Consider the following 25,229-nt stretch of genomic DNA (forward strand, 5'->3'; position numbering starts at 1 on the left):
TCCTAAACTATTTTATTTGTTAAAATGGCAGAAACAGTCACAATAAGCCGCAATTGTTCTTTGGAAAAAGGTGTTGCCTTATGTGTTATCAAATTAACAAAATATCATTAGGACTCACTATATTGCCAGGTGATTTTATAGGCTGTCGGTCCGTGTACGAATGCTAATGATTTCGCCTGTAAGGATGCAGATATTACACCACAAACTTCACTTTACACTTTAGAATGGTTTAACTCCCATGCGGAAATCAACATATTGTCCTTATTGTCTGTTAGTGTTTTGAACACTCGTTTTTAACACAAGTAATTATTGAATTGTCTATATGTTCTAATGAAATACACTTTATCTTCTATTTTTTGTTCAATTAACCAAATAAAGGAGAAATCAATTGTATTGTTAGCAAACTTTAGTTTGCTTTAGTGCCGTTAGCTTTAGTTTGGGAACTGAATTCCTGGATACCAAAAGAGACACGGAGTCTGATCAAACTGTCCGATTAATGCAAGGCACGAGAGCGGCACGAGCCGGGGGAGGACCAGATGGGTCCGTAGTGTTTCCTTTGCGAGTATTTTGGGGGCAAAGCCTCTTTTATTTTCATGGATTTTCTCTGTTTTTCTGTCTGTACTTTCTCTCACTTCCAATGTTCTTCAAGTAAATTTCTCATTAAACCTCCCGTTCAGTCCAAAATGGAAAAAGAAAAAGAAAAGAAAAGATAAACAAGTCACACTTGCATGGCTACAGGATAAAGAGGTGATCATTTTGTCATGTGTAAGCAAACAGCGCCTCTTTGGCACAAAAGTAAAGGGGTAGTCTGTTGAATAATAGTACTATGTAGTTCTGAAAGTGTAGAAAAATGCTCCCATTTTATAGAGATAATAGTATAAAGTAATAGTAGCTTTACTATTACTTTATACTATTATCTCTATAAAATGGGAGCAAATCTAGTCTTTTTAATTTAAGCATGGTAAATCTTGAGCATATCCAAATCTGGCAGAATATTTAGACTATATGAACTCATTCGTTTGGATTAATGGTAGGTAAAAATCCAAGACCGACTACTCCCCCCTCCCCCCTACACACACAGACCCACAAACAAAAAACAGTGCCTATAATTTAAAAACCCACGCCAAAAACCAAGCTCCAAAACTATACATCTGGTCACGGAACTTATATAACAAAGGCGTTTTTTGTAGCAAATAATAAAATCAAGTCTCTGACGTCAAATATAACGCAAGCACGGGATCTGCCCATCCCCCGGTCAATTTACAGCCCCCCCTCCCCCCCACACACACATAAAATGGATAATTCAATATATAATAAATGTACGTACTCTATTACTTTCCATTGTTTTATTTCTATTTATTTTATTTAGTAGTAGCGTACATCGACATCTATGTTTAAACGTGCTTAAGGCATATGATTGTATACTCTCAACAGGCGATTTTTAAAATAGGAATAATGTTATTGGACGAGAGGGCTCACTGGCGCGTCTTTCAAACGCTCATTTCCTCGTGGGCAGGATCAGCCAGAGGCGCTTCTTTTGTGCCGATATAGAAGGCACGAGAATGACACGAGCCAGAAGAACAAAGGGACAGATGGTCCACCATTTTAATTCAATGTTGCGAATGTTAGGGGGGAAACCCCTCCACCAAAACACACAACATTTATCACACTCATTATGAATACAGTACTGATAGCAATTACATTGTACATTTCATATTTTACATTTTACACTTCCTGCTTGGGTGTGTAATGCACTTTTTTTTGTTAACCTACATTTCCAGTCATAATAAAACATTCACAAGGAATTTCAGCAGTTGGTCGCCGTAGATATTTAGTAAAACAACAACAACAAAAATACGATCACACATTAACACATTTGAATTGAGATGGTACAAGCTAGAACCCGCTGTAATAGAGGACAGATAATAATATATGTAAGTTTTATTTGGAATGCCAAATTGTTACCCAAACATTTTTCTTGCTATCGTATATAGACTTAAATATATTGGCATACATAGTGTCTTTACCAAAACTTGAAAATCATAGGATGCAGAGGTTCGATCCGAGGTTGATCCCACCGCCAGACACGCCGAACGCTGGTGGTGTTCGCTTCCTCTGTGGCCCCGCCCACAAGCTTCACGCCCTCTCCCGTTGGAGAACACACGCGCACAGAAAAAGGGCGGCGAATACAACGCCCCAGATCCTTCGCCACGGCGACCGAGGAGGACACTGGTGAGTGAGTGGAGCGCACACCGTCCCTGTTTTATCCTTTTCGGTTTCAAATAACATGAAATGTGTGCATAGCATGGGCCTCTATCCTCTAATCACGAGTCATATTATGATGATATTTAATAGCTGTCATGACTTTTATATTCAGAAATGAGGCCTTGTATTACCTTTTAGGCAATTGGTAGGCCTTTTCCACGTGTTGGCCTTTGGAACGACCATCCTGTAATGTTGTGTTACCGTACAGTAGTGTTAATGTGTTGTGTTAATTCTCAAGTTCTTCAATGGCTAGCAATCTATATGTTTCTCTCACCAATTTCAGTGTAGTTTATACCTATATTTGTGTATGTGTATGTATGGATTTATACATGCAACTTTTTCATGCAAGTTTGCAAGCGTTATGCAAACTTATTATTATTATTATTATTATTATTATTATTATTATTATTATTATTAGTATTATTATTATTTGAAACTTGCATGAAAAAGTTGCATACTACATAATAATAGTAGCCTAATAACCCTGCTTTTTCTTAAGGACTAACCAGATGTTTAATGCAAAATAATGCCATGTTATTGTACCCAGATTTATGCAAATTATGCAAATGTTGTTTGGCACGTCAAACGACGTTGCCACTGAGCTTTCATACACAGGATCTTTTTTTACATAAAGTGTGAGAAAGTTCATCCGTAAATATTCCCACCGGCAGCTCGCGAGTAACTGCGTCTCCCGGCGACAAAAGAGCAGTGTCTGGTGAGTAAATCCTCCGAACGGCTGGCACGCGCCTCCTGTCAGATTATACGGTCAGTATTAGATGTGAAGGTATCCCGTTCGAAACGCGGCGCTATAATGAATGGCACTGTATAAAAGGATACATTTACCCTTCAGTAAGGTGTATTTTAATTGTCGTTTGATATGACATGATCTGTCCGCTTATGTCCTTACTTTCATGCATTAGGTGTGCCCAGAATTTTAATGGTTAGTTTGTTATCGTTCCAATGTCATTAAACTATACACTGCAAATGCACAGCACTGTTCCTTCTCGCATATAAAAATCACATTGAGATTGTGAGACGGTGTTGTACTATATTTACACACTGAATATAAGGGCTATATTATTCCAGATTTTAAATTTTGCCAAGCACCTCTCTTCTTCTGGATTAATGACCCAAATATGTTATTATACATTCACCCTTCGTCCTGTTTACTGCCCACCGTGTTGTCAATATATCCTGAAGAAAATACTTAATTACTCATTAACACATTGTAGTTGTTGCTGTGTGCATCAACGGTTAAAGAAAGAGAACACTGAAGACAGAAAGAAAGATTACCCATTATGGGATGCAGCAATGAGAATTTCCACTGATCATTAAAATTAATTTGTATTGTTTTGGCCGAAACCTAACCAGGTTGATAATGTATGTGCCCTTGGGAATAATTTATTATAATTGGGTGTGTTAGACTGCTACTGTAACTGTCCCATGCACAAGCTATTTTCTACATGAATATGGTGATCGCCCAAGTTATGATCACCAAACTTTGCTTTTTTGGTCTCAACAGCACAACTATGCAACCCAGGCCATGAAGGTATCTTTTCCATTGTATCATGAGTCAGCAAACACTGTCTGAAATTTGTTACAGAAAATGTAGGCTAATATGTTCCTGCTAGGAACATTTTAAAATTTGAAATTCAAAATGTAATGTAAACATTTTACAATTCAAAGATTGTTTTTAGGACATGATGTAAGCCTAAATAAATAAAGAATCACAATGGGACGAAAATTTACAACAAAGATGATTGACTCAACTCAAATCAACACACACACATCTTCACAATTTGGAAAAACAATGGAATTACACATGGCTCCATGCAGGTCTTTAAACGATTATGTAAACATGCCGGACTGTTGCTATTTATTGTACAATTGTATTGATGTGTTTAACAATACAGTTTAAGTCATTGTTAAGTGTTAAAGATAAACACATTTGGAGAGTATGAAGTGATTTATGGTATTTAAATCTATCGTCCATTGTTTATTGTGCAGGTTAAAATGTTTTCCGTTCTTTTAGGGTTTCTGTTGTTCCATCAATGCATTCTGTGACCATGTATTTGAAGCAGTAATCCAAATCTTAAATTAATCGGCTAGTCAGCTAAATCGAAGAAGATAACACATATGTTGTTCATATGCTTTGAGCTTGGCCAGGCAAAAAAAACCCACTTTAATCGGCGATAGATGACATTAGTTTAGCTATAGCTGAAACGAGTGGTTATCAAGTTATCCTGGTTCAAAGATGAAACCTCGTAGATGAAGTAGCCTTCTCATTCGTGATCAAAACCAATGGGATCATGAATATAGCAACGTCTCTAGGCTATTTAAATTTTTTTTAATCCGGTTTTAGCTAACATAAATGTTAGTTTGCAGATCTACAAGACACATTCAAACTTGTACAAATGTGCAAAATTGCTGGTCACGACTGCTACCGCAAATAGGCTAGGCTACATGAAGCAGACTCTTCCCTTCCCGCCTTCGAGTGTCCGCCCAGGCGGCAGTAATGAAGGACACGCGACTGGAGGCCGGGCGCGAGCGCAACAGATGGGCCGACCGGGGCTGTGATGGCACGGCCAGACTGAAGGAATTTCCGGCACGACCGACGAACAGTGTTTTTCATTATCAAATAAAGAATGTGTAGCTATTAAAGCAAAGGAAAACCAGAAGTGCTATTTATGATACCAACCAGATGTACTATTTGTGATGTCTCGACTCTTTTTTGTCTCCTGTTTCTCCATTTATTTACTCGTGTATTTATTTTGTTCATTCGTTTACGTTGCCATTCGAAAACACGTAGCTAAACGTTATTCAAATAGATAATAATTTGGAACGTATATGTTCTGTAAAAAATCTTACTGTAAAAAAAATGAGCACTTCAGCACCACGGACAGCGTCAAACTAGAAGGTGCGTATTGGGCACTATATAAGGGCAACACCAGTTACACTAGAAGGCCTATCTACAGCCAGAATTAAAACTTAAATTAAAAGTTAAATTAAATTAAAAGAATTAAAAGTTAAATAGGCCAACAGGCCTTTAGGACTGTGATTTATTCATATTCAGGAAAGTAAATATTTTCATACCCACGAATTAGACCAAACAAAACATGCAGACAGCATGGATAATTTCGCCTTTTGTTGTATATAATGTTTTACCATTTCAAATTATTTCCCATAAAGCAGCCTAGGCTATGTTGCAAACTTGGGTAGCTTAAATGAAGCAGGTCGTTTCCAGAGAAGCTGGCCCATTATGTTTGATTAGAGCGCGTCTGAGCAGCAGATGGCTGCCACAATAGGACTCTAGTCTGGTCGGATTTGAATGTAATTGGAGGGCATTTGAATAACTGTCACGCTCCCGACGCGTGCTGCTGATATCCCGGCTTTCCCAGACATTGCTGCTGAAAATTTAAAAGAGGGGGAAAAAACCGTTAACCGGTCTTATTGTTGATGGGGGTTTGGCCAGAAAGATCGTGTTACTCGGCATTATTTGAAAGCTGACAACCTGATTAAACCATGTGATACACTTCACTACTCAATGAATGCATTGAGTGTATCGGCTGTTATTTTCAGTTCTAAAGCTGGTTATTCTTTTTTAATAAGTTTGCATATATTAATGCCAACTTAACGTTTAGTCCTCCGTCCTGATTTCCCCCGCCCCCCTTTCTGATATCCCTATCCCTAGAATTGCACTTATGATGACTATATGTTTAGAACAACCCTTCATGTGTATTTTACTAGTTATGGATGTGATGCTTTAACTTGTGGAAGAACCTATGCACTTGTAAATCGCTTTGGATTAAAAGCGTCTGCCAAATGACAAAAATGTAAATGTAAAATGTTAACGTCGAAGGCCTATTTATTAAATAGAATGCAATGTTATTTGTTTGGCGCCTTCAGCAGACTAAACGGAGCAGCTACTGCTCACCAGGGTGTTTCATAATGCACAAGACTTAGGGCAATGACAACACTTGCATTTTACATTACTTGCAACCTAAAGGCACTCTAAGAGTGACCAAATAGACATTCTGATGGGGGATATATCTTGGAAGAATGTACTTGGCTAATTAGTCTTTTGTCAGTTACTCGATCATATCTGGTATAGACTCGACTTAAATTGGAGATTTACATTTTTAATTTTATGAAACGGTAAATACTAAGCAAATAGACATACAGTTAGACCCATATGTCAAAACGAATGCCGTTCGCTTAAATTGAATGAGAAAAATGGCATCGCGGAAGTTGAAGAATCGTGGTGAAAATGTGTAGCCTACAAATACAAATTAAAATAAAATAAAATAAATGTTCGGCTGGAAGAAATTATTATGAGCAGGGTGATCACCTTCTGGTATACTAATTGAGTATCTCTTCCCAATACCTGTTTTTGCCAAACATTTTTCTCCTTTCCGGAAGAACAACCATGTCCATCAGTGATGTAAAGGACAATAATTGTTTCCTAAAAACAGATATAGAGAAGAGAACAGCAAATTCCCTTCTTTGAGAAAGAGCAATAACTGCACCCTACGCATTACACAATATAATTATATATGATAGAACATTAATAATAACGTACCCCAAGTGTGAAGTCTATACCTTTGCGAGGTATATTCACAAAGATATGCGTATCGGGTTGAGAGGTGCTGCGCTGTGTGTACTCAGCGATCCTGTATAGTTGCTTGGCCCCTGCGGGGGCAGTATATTAGCCACTGGAACCCCGAGGGATCCTATTATGAACAGTCCACTAATCAGTGGCTGGCACGCGCGCGGTATCTTTTTCAGTTGAAATTATGGCGGGCAGGGGGAGCATTGGGCCATATTGTCTGGGCAGATGCAGCACGCGTCAGGCACGAGACTCGTCCCAGGGGAAGAGCCCCTACAAAACGCGCTCGGGCGGAAAAGGATCACACCAATAACCATCCCGGTCATTGCTTAATAGATTTAGCGTGGCCTTAACGAGATTTCGTTAGATTTGATTAACCTCGGGGTTGGGTCGTGGTGGAGGGGGAGGGGGTAGCAGTTATGGTGGCGCCAGTGATGGAAATCTGGTTCAGAGTCAATAGCGAACTGTACAATCCCGCCAATTATATATAATTGTATAATACAATATAAATATTTATATAGGACATTGATTATTTTAACATGCTATAGGCTAAGCATCGCATATATCGTTATAGTACAACTAACATTTATAGTTCAATAAGCCAACATGCATGATTATCAGTTACTATTCCAATACACGAGTCACAACAGTAAACAAAACCGAGGTCTATAATTCGGCAGGTGATACTGCGGCAGTAATGTTTATCCTTGCCTGCCATCCCCTGGTAATATTATGTACTGCAACCCGAGACGGGTACCTCCTGAGCGGTCATTTTGGGAAATGTTAGTGGGCCGCATGTATAACCCAACCCCAGATTGCGTATTCACGCACGGTAAGGAAAGTTAGACTTTGCGGTTAGTTCAAAATGAGTACACTTTCTTTAAACAAATAAAGAGAATGGAAAAGGCAAGAGTTAAAAATTATATTTGGGACTGAAAATGTGATAGAAATGAGATGTCGGAGATCAGAAGTAGCTGAACAAAGACATTTTTGTTTTAATTCATAAACCTATCTGAGATACAGGGTGCACTATAATCTCTATTTTTAAATGATAATTCTAATAATTATAATTAGTATTGTTAGTGTTAGTAGTAATATTATTTACGCTTGTATTTCTTGGATGAAATACATGGGTGTAAAATTGTTAAATAATCTGTGTTTCAGGTGAACAAAACATACAATTAATTTAAACAGGATTTTTAAAGTATTTTTAGTTTTAGTATTTTAAATATTTTTTATTAAATCCAGGTCTAGTTTCTTGAGGGTAATGTGTCATCAAACTGTCTGTTTTTACTAAAAGTGCAAGCAATAATTCCTGCTTTAGGCATTGTTTCACCATCTGCTATATATGCCAGTCTCAGATGTCAAAATAAATCAGTAGTAGGCAACTATAGGCTTACAAGACAATGAGATGCATTTCACAATTAATGAGACACTCTACAGAACTATATTTACATTTTAGTTTATTTATTAAAATAAAAACATATTGTAATGCCCATCCAATATTACAGGCAGCCACTTACAGGCAGTCCCACACAGAGACCACTAAACAACTTATCCAAAGCAGGACAATGATCCAAAACATACAGCCAAAGCAAACAAGGAGGCTTTTGGGCCAAAAAGCAGGGCCGTAATGAGTGGCTAATCACCTGACCTCAATCCAATTGAGCATAGATTTCTCTTGCTGAAGACCAGACTGAACGCAAATTGGCCCCGAATTACTTGCACTTCTTTGGTCCTCGTGTTGAGAGACAACAACGACAGACTCCAAATGCGGATGGCACTCCAAGAATCAGCTCTAGACCTTTTGCTAACTCTTATGCATGAACTAACGATGAAACTTAACACACCTGTCCAAGAAACATTTGACCAGCCGATTGTCCGATTACTTTTGTTCCCCTAAAATTGGGGAGACAACGTATAAAAATGGCTACAATCCCTACAAGTTCAACCAATATGGATGAAAAAACAAAAACAAAAAATTAAAGGTCAGCACTTTAACTTCATATTGATTGTTCGATTTCAAATTCAATGCACCTACTGGAGTACAGAGCCAAAACAACAAAAATGTTTCACTGTCCAAATACTTACAGACTGCACTGTATATTGTAGGCTACTACCGCTTTAAGGCTCCCTTCAGTCCCGTGAGACAAAATGCCTGACAGGTCCTCCCCTTTATGGATTATTCAACAAGTGGCAGAGCCCGACTGAAGCAGTGGCAGATGGAGAGCTACGTGGATACTTTCCTTGAAATGTACTCAAATAAACAGGCAATTCCGAACCAACTCTCTAAAAGGCGCCGCAGTACGATTTATTCAAGTGGACAGATTATTGCGGACAGGTGGAATGGCGTATGCGTTTACCTGGGGAGCGCAAAATAGCCGTGGAGGAAACTCGATTTCTTGTTTTCAAGGGATGGATTCAACACCTGAGGAGCTGCTGTCTCCGTGAAGACTGCATCTCGGCTCTGTTTTTCGTTCTCCGTTGTGATATGCGGCTCAAGTTTCCACATAATTCTATTTTAAATAATTTTCGGAAACGATGCTATGGTCCTAAAACGAAATAATGTACACATACACCCGCTTATCGCGTGTCAAATGAGAAAATGATGCGAAGACTTGTTTACATTACAACTGTCTCGTTAGTTGTTACAACGAGGACGTTATGTACACCAATGGTTGGAGAAAATGTAGCACATAATAAAGGAGAATTATTAGAATAACCAGATTTTTGAACTGAGCAACGTTGGCTACACACGGCGCACACGCATAATCAGCGATTATTCTCTGTAAGATAGGCAACTGCGGTATCTTAGACGCACTTTGATGGTGCGGTCCGATAAGGACTTTTGAGGGGAGGTCGGAGACAACAGGGTTGGAGATGGAGAAGACCCTTCTCGCCGCACGGCAGGGAGATGTGCAGGCTCTGAAAGCACAGTTCACGGAGAAGACGCTGAACGACGAAGTGCGGGACCTGCTCGGAGCCACTCCTGTCCATCACGCGGCGCGGGCTGGGAAGCTAACCTGCGTGCAGTACTTAGTGGAGGAAGCGGGTCTACCTGGGAACTGCCTCGCGAAGAATGGAGCGACCCCGGCTCACGACGCCGCTGCCACGGGCAACCTGGCCTGCCTACAGTGGCTCGTCACGCAAGGAGGCTGTCGCGTAGCGGTAGGTGCTGTTATAATAAATAACACTGTTCTGTCCTTTAAATTCAGTGATTGAATACATTTTGTACATTCTGGGTGTACATAAAAAAGTCATAAACACGAAACCCAGGTAGGCATTTTAGCCTACTCATTCCACTTACATTTAAGTGTAGTATCATATAGGGTTTAGGGTCCAGGTCGCTAGGTTGTAGGTTTGTTGTAGGTTGAGCAAAGTGCTTGACCTGAATAGTTTCAGTATGATAGCTGGCTGTATAACTGGATTACAATGTGAAAAGAATGTAGCCTGCATAAGTACATTCACTGCGCAACTGCAAAATTGCAAAAACATACATATCAGTGGCAGTGGTATCGGGTAGTTCAAGATGAGCCAGGAGTGTTTGTGTGCCAATTTGATCCCCAATGTGCACAGCTCTGTGTCCTCTGGCCTGTAGCAAAACCTGGCTGCCTTGGAAACAACGCACAAGCGCCAGAAGGTGTTGAAAGAGTGAGAGCTCGATAGACTCAGGACTGGGTCATAGTCTGGCACAGTAGGCTACTCCAATACTCTTCCATTAGTCTTGACTTTTCTCTTTTGAAACATCCCATTCGCCACAGGCCACCATCCATTTAAAACAACCTCCATTACTACTTGCCATTGTGGTTTTTGCATTACAGTTACCTATTTAGCTGACACTTTTATACAAAGTGACTTACAGTTGATTAGACTAAGCAGGAGACAGTACCCCCTGGAGCAATGTGGGGTTAAGGGCCTAGCTCGAGGGCCCAATAACTGTGCGGATCTTATTGTGGCTACACCAGGGATCGAACTACTGACCTTGCAGGTCCCAGTCGTCTACCTTAAGAGGCTACAGGTTTGAGTCCAAGAGAAGGATTTATCTATATTTTTACAGACTATTGACTATGGTGCCACACTGCACACGCATGCTCTTTTCACTTCTGTACAGGCCTTGGACAGTGTATTGCCATGCATTGCAAATGCCAAATCATTGAGCCACCACTGCCGCCTCTGGTTTAGCTGCACTGAATTTACATATTTCTATTTGCTCTTACCTCTTCAGTTACAAAGCCATCATTGGACTGTTCCCTTTCGACTTAATACTGTAACTGAGGAGCAACTGTCTAATCATTTGTCTGTTACTATAGTCTTGTCACTTGTTTCTGTCTTGTCATTGGGATACTGTTTTTATAACTGCTTGTATGAGTCAGGTCCCCCTTGAAAAAGTGGGCGGTTCCCTGGTCAAAAAAATCATAATAAAAAAAATAGGCCAACTCGTGTTATTAATCAAGGAAATTATATTTGGTCAATATACAGTACTTATTCAGGAACATAATTTCAACAGAAGTAGAACATAATATCTCAATAAGAAGAGGAAAGCGAATCTGTATTTCAGTAATACAAGGATGATCTTATATAGTTGAATTGCTGCAAAATCTCAACCAAGGTGGCCCTTATTACATCCATGCTGTCAGGACCCAGGGGCATTTGTGTGTGCATTAGTTTTACGTTAGTTATTTAGCTGCTGCTTTTTTCCAAAGCGACTTACAGTTAGTTGATTAGACTAAGCAGGAGGCAATCCCCCCTGGAGGAATGTGGGGTTAAGGGCCTTGCGCAAGAGCCCAACAGTTGTAAAGATGTTATTGTGGCTACAGTGGGGTCATTGCTAATCAGTGGTCTATGATATTGTCTTACTACATCAATATTATATTTCCTTGTGGGCTTGCAGATTAGTGTTACTTGTACAATTTTTGTTCATGCAATACTGTGTTATGTTCTTATGGTCATAATCCATACAAAATATCGGCGCTGGTCAACCATAATAGTCACACATAAATATTTATTTCCAGCAATTTACATGACTGTATTGCCTATCTTGATCCAACAAATTGCATCTCCAACACTGAATTTTATAGGCTTCAATGAAGGTATGATAAATCAGCTGTGTGTTTATGTGGCTGGATCGCTAACAAAATGTTTCATGTTCACACAAAATGCAAATATTTAATATGTGGTGAATAGGCAAAATCAAATTTTCCTGTTGCCCACAGACTCCACTCTGACTGTGGTGGTGTTGTTTTGCTTGCAGACCAAATGATAGTGTGATTTATTTCCCGGGAAGGGTCACATTAGGATGATATGTGTACCATTCTAGGTAATGGTAAACAATTGGGCAAGAGGAAAATTTTGTAACTGATGCAGTAGTGTTATATTACATACAACAGTTAGCGATACATTACTTGACATGTCTGTCAGTAATGCATGAAGTAATATTAACACTGCCCCTGCTGGTTTCATAGAAAAGAAAATAAAACATGTGGGAATGCTATTGAGCATTTTAAGCAGATGCAGTGGAGATGACTTCATGGTACAAGAAGTGAACAAGTGTAGCCCTTATGAAGTGTCTGCTGAATGACTAACTTGTGAATAGTAATAGGAATTCTTTAAAAAAACACAAATACACAAACTTTTTGGCTCATTGGCTTACGTTTCAGTATTTAAGTAACAATATGGCAGGATAACATTGAGTGGTTCTTAACCTTATTGGCGGTACTGAACCCTGCAAGCTTCATCAGTGCATTCACCGAACCCTTCGTAGTTGGGAAAAATAAAATATGATTTCTTCAAAACAAAGGTATATATTTTATGACCCCTGCCGAACCCCTGAGACGGTCTCAACGAACCCCTGGGGTTCAATCAAACCCAGTTTAAGAACCACTGGGCTCTTGAGAGTGCACGCTGAACTGTTGTGAACTGCAAACCCTGACAAGTAGTGCACGTGAAAGGTGTGAGTTTAGAAAAGTTATACCGCCTGGTGCTTGAAGAGCATTAATGCTTTACAGGGGATTTGGAGGAAATCCTTTATATAGCGCATGCAAAGGGGGGGATTAGTAATGTACAATAGCAAGCTGAGCACAAGAAAATCAGGCAGTTGGCTTCCAATATGGAAAGCTGCTCGCTGAAGTGACACCTCCATGGTCTCTGTACAATGGATCCCTCACACAATGAGTCTTTTCCAGTCTTTGTGCTGCTGTTTGCCCGAGCGGCCAGTATTTATTGTGCTATGTGTTATCTCGGTCTGGTGTCCTACTGCCCTTGGTTGGCTCTGTGGCATTAAGAAAGTGTCAGTGATTGGCTTGGCGATGAAGGAGATGAGAGATTTAGCTTCCTCTGGTATTGTGAGATTGGGAATGCTTGGTGCAATTTGAAGACTGGAGATGAGACTTGACAGAATTTATGTGGGCTATAATGGTCAGCAGTAATGCAGACACATTGGCTGAATGTATACCTAAATGTACAGAGTATATACTGGTTTGGTGAATGGTAAATATACTGCATTTACTGCGTTTATCCAAAGTTCTCCCATTCACCCATTCTCACACACACACACACACACACACACACACACACACACACACCAGCGGCGACAGGCTACCATGCAAGGCACCAGCCGGCTTGTCGGAAGCAATTGGGCGTTGGCTGTCTTGCTCTGAGACACTTCAGCATATGGTAGAGGATACACTCTCAAAAGAGACATGTTAAAAACATCACATGAAGTCTAATTTACACCTCTTTGTCTAATATAGGACCTCACATATTGTGTAACACAGTCTGTCAAAATGTCTCCCATTTTTAACATATTCATTGTATATTTGTAACACAAAGGCTGTAACTTTGGCACAAAATGTGTTGAAAGTAACACAAATGTAGTAACACAAAAAGTATGTGGGATATTAACACATCTTTTCTGAGTGTCAGTGTCAGGTAAGTCTGCCTTTCACATAGTAACCGCGTTACAGGGTCTCTTGGTGGAGGGTACAGCTGGGGATGTAGCCAGTCTTGACAAAGTTCATTATGTGTCCTGATTAAATGTGGCGGATGTCAGTTTCTTAAGCCCTGAAGTATTACGCAAGACGAGTACATAGTTACAGGAGCTGTAAACATCAGGTGCGCAGGTGTGCTGCGATGCATTCATGTGTGCAGTACCTGCCCACCCCTCCCGCCTGGCGCTCCACCTGGGCCACAGGAAGTGTCGGCATGCTTGGGGACAGCTTGCTAAAGGCGCCCTGCTCATTTCCTGTCGCGTTTAGACCGGTGGTGTCATCGTTTGATCGTCTGATTTGAATGGCCTCACTGGGTTGGTTGAATTTGCATTAACCTCCATCGGACGGGGGGTGGGGTAAGACAGGTGGAAGCTCTCAATTCAGAACACCCCCCCCCCCCCCCCACCCCCCCCCTTGCTTACCTCTCAGCTGGCTTGCGTAATAGTTCGTTTAGTTATTTAATCGTTTTTAATGCGGTTGCTGGGAAAACGTGGAGATAGGATCCGGGTGATTTGAGCTGTCCTGTCCGGTCGTTGTCTGAAGCGCCGGGCTGTCGGTTTGAAACGGTGTAGAGAGACGGTGGGAGAACATTCCGGATCAGGGCAACTGTCACTCCTGCTGTCCCTGTAGTCAGGCGATCAGAAGTCCTGTGAAGAAACATAGTACTGGGTGCAGTGTTTCGTTTCTCTCTCTAATTACTCTGTTCTCTGTCTCTCACTAATTACTTTTGATTTCTGAATCCAAGGATCATCATCAGGTCACAGACAGACAGGGAGAGAATCACAATTCAGAAAGCCTGTACCCTGTTTTTGTCACCTGAAATTCAAGCCTGTCGGACTAAAGGGACAATACACCTTCCTTTCCTCCCTTCTCCAGTGTTAGGGAAGCCTGCATATTCAACAGCAGCATCGTGTTGCTAGTTTTAGTGGCAGCCTGTAGCCTAGTGGCTAAGGTACATGATTGGGTTTATGGTTCAAGCCCCGGTGTCGCCACGATAAGATCCGCACAGCTATTGGGCCCTTGAGCAACATTGCTCCAGGGGCGATTGTCCCCTGCTTGGTCTAATCAACTGTAAGTCACTTTGGATAAAAGCATCAGCTGAATAAGAAATGATTAGTATTATTGTTATTTTTTATTAGTGAAACGTGTCTGCAGGGTTTTGTTAGTTCAAAGCCCCTGATGCCTGGTTCCCATATCTGACCCCCACCTCTCCCCTCTCCCCTCTCCCCTCTCCCCTCCCTCCCCCCGGCAGGAGAAAGACCGGTCCGGGGCGACCGTCCTGCACCTGGCCTGCCGGTTCAGCCACCACGAGGTCACCGACTGGCTGCTGAAGAGCGGGGAGGGGGACCCCCGCATTGCCACGGATACCGGGGTGCTGCCGGTCCACTACGCCGCCGCCAAGGGGTACCTCCCCTCCCTCCGCCTACTGCTGGGACACAGTCCAGAGTAAGACCCCGGGACGTCCCGTCTGCCTCTCCAGCCAGTGTTCTTTTCCTGGGTTTAGTATCTCAAACGCCCACTCAGCATTTGCAAAGGGAAAGTTATGACCAGCTTCAAATTACCAGCTACCAGCTGCTTTAAAACCTGTTGAGTGTGGAGCTGGTCTGAACTGGTCAACCAGCTGTTTCAAAACATAGCTTGAGCTGTTTTCTTTCGCCAGGGCAGTGATGTAGGTTTTCTGAAAAGTCCCTAACCCTGCCCCCAGAGCCCAATTCCCCCTCCCCTCCTCCCGCTGTGGTCAGCTCTCTGTGTTAACATTTAGCGACATCATCCAATAACTATGCAAAAACATACGTCACGTCATGTGGGAAATCGTTTTACAAACAGCTCGGAAAAATCGCAGTTAGACCCTAAATTATGCATTTCTGCCAAAATTCGATCAGTATGGGACACAAATGGAAAGCTCCAGGATGCATGAAATTCATGAAATGGATGCATGAAATTCTTCTTCTTTTTAAAAAAAATATGGGTGCCCAATGTGGGGCTGAACATATTCCCTCCCTAATTTTAGAATGTCCGACTCTGCGTTCGTGCACAAACCCCACTGGCGATTTGGGAAAGTGTAGACGTCTGTGGTTCTCCTGTGAAACACGCAGTATTGCCAGCCTGCACCTTTTCAGCCCACCGCCGAGCTCACACAGAATTGAGTCAGAGGAGGACCTTTCATACTTGGTTTTGGCATGCAGTCCATGGGCACCCAGTCAAACAGAAATGAAGGTGCCTAAAAAGGTATGAGTTGCTGAGGTGCTCTGTAGGTACATAAAATAAATTTGTACCCTTAGCCAGCAATGTATCATTTATTTGTACCTTTTTTTATAAAAAGCAAACCCATAACTGACTGAACTCTCCCATACGCTCAGTGTCACAGTTGGCAATTGAACGACTTACAGAAGCTACTGGCCTCAGTCAGCCCTGCATGGTCCGGGTTCGATCTGAGACTGAGGAGCTCATCAGGGCACTGCTTCCTGGTGCCTCAGCCAAATTAGTCCAGATCTCTTTAATTTTAATGGAAGTCTCAGACTCCAGACTTTTGGCTAAGCCCTTAAGTCCCCTCTTTTAAGAAGACCAGTTTAAAAGCTTCTCCTCGGTTTAATTCAAGACTGCTCCTATTTTTGGGGGAAAGTAATGCTCTCTCTGACCTATTAGCGGTAACAGTCTGTTCTTTAGAGTTACGCAGCCAGTTTGCAATTTTAGCGTTTCTAATCTTAACAATTTAGAGTCATCAAAAGGTCAAGGGAAAAGTCAGCAGATTAACTTTATCAGAGAGGCTCTCTGTGTAGTAAGCACTACAAATGTTTTAACAGGTGCTCGCACTAGGCTTAAATTGTGTGCACACATGAGAATAGTTTTTCCTGCACTTACCAGCTGATTAAATAAAATGTTTAAGCTGTCTATTTTAATCTTAATACATGAAAGCGGTACTCAAAGTAAGAAGCGATAAGCGATAAAGCTATCCATTAGATCTCCATTAGATACTTGTCCGCGGTTAACAACAGGCCAATTAAAGATTTTCCTCAGGTGAAAAGCACACGCTCTCCTCCAATACATCTAAAATCACTAGCTGCTTCTTTTAACAGCACAGTCGACAGACCATGTTTGCACAGACATGAGTTGGAGGAAGATGTGCAGCTTTAGCAGGCAGCTAGTGGGCAGCTGATTGGGCAGCTGATTGGCCAGCAAGAGTGAAGAGAGTCATGAGATTCAGATGCCAGCTAACTGAACCATTAGGCTACGGGAGTTGTTATTGTTATGTTACTGCTAATTAAGTATTGCCTTATGGGACTACCGTCCACAGTTAATAGTAGCATGGTCAGGATGAAACCGCATAACCCTGGCAAAGCTTATAGATATTTACCCGTATTTTAATGTACTGGAATTTAACCCTTTGATTATTTATGTTTGAGGACCAATCACATGATCTCAGAGTGTTGGTGTCATAGTAAAAACCCTGGCTATGGTTTTGTGGTATTGCTGTTTAGCCTGATGGACGTCAGACCTTTTCCAAAAAGACGTCTACCTTTAGCCCCGGTCTCGTTTTTCGGACCTCGTTCCTTGCTTGCGATCCCATCGACAGCCGTCTTCACTTGGAGGCTAACTTCACACAAGGCATGTCTGGTCCTGCAGAGGCCTGTTTTATCTCCCTGTTGTGATGTGCTGTTGAGTGCCTCAGTTTCCCCAGCTGAGTTATTACCCCTCCCAGTGAATGCGCTGCTAATCTCAGATGCTCCAGGGGCAGCATGTTGCATGATGATAATGCTGTGATCTTTGCAGTGGTCATCGCTCCTGTCCTGTGAGTTCGATCTGTCAGATGGCGTGTTTTACTCGTTGGGAGAGTGTGTTTCCCAGCATGCACCGGCTGCAACCAAACAGCCTCTGCAGCCATTGTGTATTACAATCACTACAGTTCAATGATTACAATCCAAAGCTTAAATCCTATCCTACAATCCAAACAACACTGCAAAGCACCTGCTGCAAGGTGCTGGAACAAGCACACAAAATGAGGAATGTGACATGTAGCCTACAGTATACTGAATCGCCTCCAACTACAGTATGCTAAATATGCGATGTAATGTGATTACTTCACCAAGTGGTAAAGACCAGTAAAGGATGCTGTACTGTCACAAACGATCCTGAGTGTTAATGTTTAACTCTAGAAGTCATTATGGATGTCAGTTAGTAGTCGTAGCTACTTCTTTGTCATCATGCGCAATCCAGAAGAATACGCCAGTCATGAAGAATTGCAACGGAGTAAAGACTGGCCAGGATACAGTTAACTTTAGTAATTATTGTGTGTTAACTAATATCTATAAATATTATTCGGGGCACTTTACCCCAGTTGGATCCCAAAAAGTGTTGCGGGTCTGGACAGGTGCGCTCCTGCTGAAACTTTAATCGATGAAGGAGACTTGGCGGAGCCCGATAGCACCATTCATACGGTCGACATTGTTAACTGCCATCGCCATGGTTACGCACATTAGCTAACCGGCCATAAACTAATGAGGGAAACAAATACTGGAGGACAGAAGGTGCTTTTCTCGTAGCCCCCCGCATTGTGTGTGAGCGGCATTGTGGGGACAGAGATAAAGTCTACAGCACCAGCGCTCGTTACCTAGCAGGGAGATATGGCTTTGAGTGCCCGGCGTATGTCAATCGTCTGTTTGGCAACCATTGACGCGCTTCAGCACTGGCAGAATAGCTAGCGCGCGCATTTGTTTGGGCTGTCCTCGCTTCAGTGTCCGGGGCCATTTATTTAGGCTAATGTCTTCGACCCATCAGTTACGTAACCAAATACCTGCATTTAAGGTAAACGTTTGCTCTGGACTGAAAGGGTTTTTTGTTCATGTGTTCATGGCCACTTGTGTTGCTGTTCTTTTCAGACGTTTTCCGTGCAATGTATTTCACTTTGTAAATGTACAGAATGACCGGAAATAAATAAAAAACATTCACTGCGCTTGTCAGAGTCAACCACTGAACGGTAATATAGCATTATACAGTGCAATGGAGTAAACAACTTGTATAGCGGTAAAAGACAGTTAGCATTTTAAAACAGGGGAATGAGATGAGTAAAGGGAAAAGGTGTAACGGTAGGAACTTGGAGTGTGAGAGGAGAAAGACAGGATAAAGTGATGCCAATTGGTGTCAGTGACGATAGAGATTTTATTTCTGACTGTTTTATATGGGCTCCCCAGCCTCCTGGCTGAATTTCCAACCTGGCTCTTTAAACCTGCCACGTAATCATCCCCTATGATTTGATTGGCTAAAAAACATTGTTCTCTCCCTCTCCACCTTAGCTGATGTGTGGTGGGCACAGCAATCTCTCTCATTACTCTCTGAAATAAGATAATTTTTCCATTTGGGAAAGTCTACCAGCAGTGAATATATTCACAGGTCACAGTTTTTAATTTTGCTTCATCCAACTGAGCATCGCCTTGCACAGCTGCCAGCCGCAGTTGGTACTGGTGTGGTCCAGACTTGATACCAGGCCATTGGTCCCATATCTGTGTTAGTACCTGAACCTTATGAGCCACCCAGAATCCATTTGTTTCAGGAAATCTTTATGATTTTTATTGGCTTCTCTGGCACCATCTTGCCGTAACTGTACCCAGGGCCTCAGTAGAAAAGGACAAACAGCTATTTTCTGGGTCCACAGCACTCTAACCATAGACATGCCAATCAAAGCTTTTTTTTCTGGGGGGGGAGGAAGGAAAGAAAAGATTGAGAGTTACTGTGGACCAGCGATGACAGGATGAATGTGAGGGCTCTGAATGAGTGCATTGTTCCCCATGCACCCCGTTCCAGAGGGGTCACGCTGTGGCTTTGCTGATAACATTCAGGCGGGCACAGGACCCAACAAAAGGGCTCCCCATTCACAGTGCTCAATGCAGCAGCTCTGCTCGGGGAAGCAGGTTATGCAATCAATTAATGAGCCTCATGGGCTTTGGGTCAAGGGGAGAGCCTGGGGGGGAGTTTTAAACATTTAAACATCACACCTCTCCCGACTAGGCGCCCCTTGCAGTGACTCTCTCAGCGAGCAGTCTGCAAGGGTCCCTGATTCTTAAATGACCAGAGGACCTCATCTAACCCAAGAGCACATTTAACCTCTGACCCGGTCCTGCGTACTACACAGTACCCAATGGCAGGGCTGTTGGTTTTTCCCTTGTGGTTTGTTTTGTAACACTGTCTCAATATTTCCCCCTCTACCCCTCTCACTTCTCCCTTCTGCCCTTTCCTCTCTCCTCTCTCTGAATGCGTCTAATGCTGTTACTGTCCTGAGCAGCCAGTATACTGGAGGACTACATTTTTTGAGGGATTGACATTGACATGGTCATGATTCAGTGCCTATGACAACTGGATTAATCACACAGAGAAATAGGGCTTAAACTGGACCACTACACCAGTGTGTGTTTTCCTTTTCAAAGGAGCAATTAACTACTTTTTTTTTATCAGCTAGCTACTATCTTAACTGAAACAGCTACAGAAATCTACTTGTTCCAGTTCTGAGATTAGTGCTAATTTAAAGAGAGATGGGGAAACCCACTGGATATTAGCCCTGTAGGACCAGGGATTGGGCATCTCATTGCCCTAATGCTGATTAATAGTGAACTGATTACAGTAATTACTGCCACGCTGTGGGGCAGTCTTAATCGCTGCTTGGTGCTGTTCCTGGAGAGGGCTGGGGCAGAAGGCTCCTCTCACGGGGGGTGTATCCACCAGTTTTAGGGTAAACAAGGGGGGAGGGGAGGGGGTGAGCGACATATGGTCTGGCAAGAGAGCTAATGGCAGCAATATGGCCGCAATATGTCCGCAATATGTCCGATGTCTAATCCTTTCTCCCACACGCCTTGTTAGGCAAGAGGGGGGGGGGAAAGAGGGAGATCCCTAGGCGGGTGCTCCCCCGAATCGATTGTGTATTCACAGGATGTCTGGCTCAAAAGCCCTTTCCGTTTTCCCAGACTGGTTAACTACAGCGGGAATCTAGCCCTATTCCACTGGCTCTGCGACGCACCTCCGCGCCTCTTAAATTACCGCGGAGGTGAAACTTTTTATTCAGCTGGTTAATTATTTAAACAGGAAAGGCCATTGAGACCTCAATGGACTTTTATTAGGCATTCAGCCCATTAGACAAACTGCTTTAATTACTTTACTCATAATTATAGCAACATTGTTCTGAAGTTACACTCTTAGCATGTCAGGTAATTAAAAAGATGGCAGGTGATATGTTGGGTAAAACGATGGGTTGCCTGTTTTAAGTCAGTAAGCCGATGTTTTGAAGCCAATAAGCACGTTAGTAGTTCACTCCCTGAAAAGCTTATTTTCCCCTGAGCAGCGTGTGTGTGTGTGCATGCATGCATGCGTGTGTGTGTGTGAGAGGGAAACACTGTGTATGTCTTATCATAGAGCTTGCATTCATGGTTTGTCTCGTGTGTCTTCGGTTCAAAAGGTACATAAGAATGGGTGTTCGGTGTGTGTGCTGAATGTTATTGGGCTTTCTTTGCGCATGTGTGCGTTTGCTGTTGTGTTAGCTTGTGGGTGTGCATTATTGTGGCTTATTTTGTCAGTGTGTACACATGTTCATGTGTTTTTCCTTGGGTATGTGAACACGTTTGCGTTTGTGTGTACATGCGTGTGCGTGGTTTTTCACGTTTCCCAGACTCCTCGTCCACAGCCCCGGTGTGTGCCGGTGAGTGGCTGCCCACTTCAGTTACACTCATGAATCATTCATCTGCCTGCCCACTTCCTGATGACAGAACTACAGATTAAGTGCCCTTCCTGTCTGAAATATTTATCTTCTTGTTTTCTTCAGGAATCCCCCTAACCGATACAAACACACATGCACATATTTGTTTGCGTGTGTGTTTATACACTGAGGAAGCACTTTATTAGGACCTTTTTTTTTTTTTTTTTTTTTTTTACTTACTGGTCTTCTGCTGCTGTAGACTATCCACTTAGAGGTTTGATGCGTTGTCTGTTTAGAGATGCTCTTCTGCATACCACTGTTGTAATGTGTGGTTATTTGTGTTACTCTCACCATCCTGTCAGCTTTAACCAGTCTGCACCTTCTCCTCTGAACACTGTCATTAACAACGTGTTTTTGCCTGCAGAACTGCTGCTCACTGGATGTTTTTTGTTTTTTGCATGATTCCCTGCAAACTCTAGAGAGTGTTATGTGTGAAAATCACTGATCAGCAGTTTCTGAGATACTCAAACCACCCTGTCTGGCACCAACAATTATTTCATGGTCACATTTCTTCCACATTCTGACATTTGGTCAGAACAACAGCTAACAGCTGGACCATGTCTCTATGCCTTTATGCATATAGTTGCTGCCACATGATTGGCTGATTAAAATATTTGCATAAACAAGCTGGTGCACAGGTCTACCTAATACATTGCTCACTGAGTGTACTTGTATATATATTTTTATCATTTTTACAGTATAATACAAAAATTTAATTATTTGTTTTGATATTTATTTTTGGTTTCACTACCCAATAGGTGCGTACACTGATGAAAATGTAAGCTAGTAACTGGTAAACGTTGGAGTGAGCTCTTGGGAAAGTTATGAAAGGCAGAGGACATCTTGACCTCCAGTGCTCCTGCACACTGTAATCGTGTTAGTCCAGGAGGGTAGGTCATGCTGGCTGGATGTGACTCACCACCATGCGCCGGGCTGTGGGCTGCAGTCACTGAGATCTCAAATCCCCTTATAGCGCTCACCTGTCAGTCAGTGTCCAAATAAAGCCCAGTATTAGGGGATGAAGAGGGAAGCACTTAATTCCCTGACCTCCTGCTTTGACTGTGAGATCTGGGGCAGGGGGAGTTCTCGTTGGTCATTCGGGCGGGGGAACCATGGCTGGCCTCTCTCCTCCCGGGCCCTAGGCCGGGGGTCCCCGTACCCTCGGCCCCAAACCTCAACGAGCGCCACAGATGACCCGTCTCTCTCCACGGCGAAACCCTTCTTCTGACAAGCAGTTCCTGATTCATAACGAATTCTGGCCCTCACCTACGTATATTCATATGTTTTTTAAGGCTGAGAATCTTTCGTTTTGAACACTGTTTCATATCCCCAAGACCAAAATATCAAAATGACCATACAGCGCATTTTATGATTATTTATCCTCAAGTTCAAAAGGTGAAGCAAGCTTTCATTTTTCTTTAGTTACCTGTCAAATTGTGGTGAGAAATGGCGCATCTGTTCTGTTTCCCTTGCCAACCCTGTCGATGAGTCATTTAGGAATTAGTATATTAAGCAGGGAGCGGCATGCAGGATTAAAACAGCAGAGACGCACACAGGATTAACAGCTTTGACCTGAAAATGATGTGATTTCATAATTTCATTTTTAAACTTGTCATTATTGTCTCTATCCCAGTGTAGTCAATGTCCAAACAAAGAATGGTGCCACGCCCCTCTACCTGGCCTGTCAGGGGGGTCACCTGGAGGTCGTCCAATACCTGGTGAAGGACTGTGGGGCGGAGCCTCACATCAGAGCCAATGACGGGATGACGCCCCTGCACGCCGCCGCCCAGATGGGGCACAACACCGTCCTTGTCTGGCTGGTAAGCGTAAGTACCGTTGCTCGCGTGCAGGGGGGGACTAGGGGCGACATTAGGCCATAAGAGCGGTCGTCTGGCAGTCGGAAGGTTGCCGGTTTGATCCCCTGCCCTGGGTGTGTCGAAGTGTCCCTGAGCAAGACGCCTAACCCCCAAATGCTCCCGACGAGCTGCTTGGTGCCTTGCATGGCAGCCAATCGCCGTCGGTGTGTGTATGAATGGGTGAATGAGAAGCAGCGCTTTGGATAAAGGCGCTATATAAATGCCCACCAATTACAATTGCTGTCATATCCCTCTTCCTACAAGTGTTTTTGTTCATGTCCCCTTCCACCTGTGGAGATCCTCTTCCACCTGTATCTTTTCCACTGCAGAACTGAGCAGCTATCTGCTTTCTAGATGGCCATCTGCAGTTCTGCTGCCGATGAAGCTAAATTTGTTGTGATTGCTGATCTGACTCGCCATGGGTAAAGATATAGAGCTGCATAAACCGGCGTTTATCCTAAATAGTTAAAAGCATATTTTATTCAAACAGTTTGATTCAAATTTAAATATATATGCATATATTAAAAATATATGTTACCAACATTCTGTACAGTACAGCAATCTGCCAACCAGCTGTGATTGTTTAACAAAATAATAATAACAAAAGAATAATTCACCAGCTAAAGTGATCATTTTCACCTGCCATTTTCCAGCTCATGACAGGTCGAAAAAACCAGCTCCAAAGTGTACCCTGGTGTAAAATCCAGCTATGACCAGCTACCAGCTGTTTTCAAAAACCTAGCTTGAGCTGTTTCTTCCAGCAGGGTAGCAGTGGTGGGTGGTACAGACCTTTTCTTCCGTGTTGAACGCAGATGAGCTTCACGGACGTGGGCCTGTCGGACCGGGACGATGACGGGGCCACAGCCATGCACTTCGCCGCCAGCCGCGGCCACGCCAAGGTCCTGAGCTGGCTGCTGCTCCACGGGGGCGAGATCGCCCTGGACAACTGGGGCGGGACCCCCCTGCACGACGCTGCGGAGAACGGCGAGCTGGAGGTGGGTGACCCGCCTCCTCCACGGCCCTGTCCTGCCCCGAACTGCCCCCACCTGCCCCGAACTGCCCCGTCCTGCCCCGACCTGCCCCGACCTGCCCTGACCTGCCCCATCCTGCCCCCCCCCACAGCCCCGACCTGCCCCGACCTGCCCCGTCCTGCCCCGTCCTGCCTCTCTCCCCTCTCCCCTCTCCGATTGTGTCCGAATGCTGCTACTGTCCTGTTCACCTTATTACCATTCCTGATATTTTAGTCTTTAACAGAATACGGGGCTGGAGGTCAAGGCATACATGGAAATGAGCAAGGATAGATTCTCTTCAGACATTAGGAAGTATTTTTTCACACAGAGAGTGGTCACTGTGTGGAATAGCTGGCCAGGACATGTAGCGGAGGCAGAGGCAGAGACTGGGAGTTTTCAAGACCAGGCTTGATACGGTGCGAGATACTATTTAGCTTTTAGGAAAACTAAGCAGTAGGTACACAGGTAGGTTAGTGGTAGGAAAAGGCGAGCATTGCTGGGCTGATGGCCTGTTTGTTCATCCTTTGTTGTGGACGTTATCCCCTCATATATGTTATCCCCATATAGACACCTTCACCCATATACTTTCCCTCTCAGTCACGGCCTGTGTACTTCATCCTGTCATCATGATTATCCTTATTGCACTGGCTACCTTTCTGCTGGCCTTGTAACATGCTTTAATGAGAGACCAGCAGTGGTCTGCTCCCTGCTGTCCTGAATCACCGCCAAATCAGCCACCGTACCCGTCCCATGACCGCGTGGGAGCGA

At 43.1% G+C, this 25,229-nt stretch overlaps 1 protein-coding gene across 1 annotated transcript in view; it reads left to right on the forward strand.

Annotated features, from left to right (window-relative positions):
- The first annotated feature begins 2,047 nt into the window (after positions 1-2,047).
- The window catches only part of espn (espin), a 70,767-nt gene continuing 47,585 nt past the window's right edge, over positions 2,048-25,229 (forward strand). Inside the window, 5 exon segments of the mRNA XM_061259132.1 lie at positions 2,048-2,232; positions 9,715-10,039; positions 15,110-15,303; positions 23,229-23,415; positions 24,264-24,446. Coding sequence (XP_061115116.1) covers positions 2,048-2,232; positions 9,715-10,039; positions 15,110-15,303; positions 23,229-23,415; positions 24,264-24,446 — 1,074 coding nt within the window.

Source organism: Conger conger, chromosome 10, assembly GCF_963514075.1.
Source record: "Conger conger chromosome 10, fConCon1.1, whole genome shotgun sequence".
Lineage (NCBI taxonomy): Eukaryota > Metazoa > Chordata > Actinopteri > Anguilliformes > Congridae > Conger > Conger conger.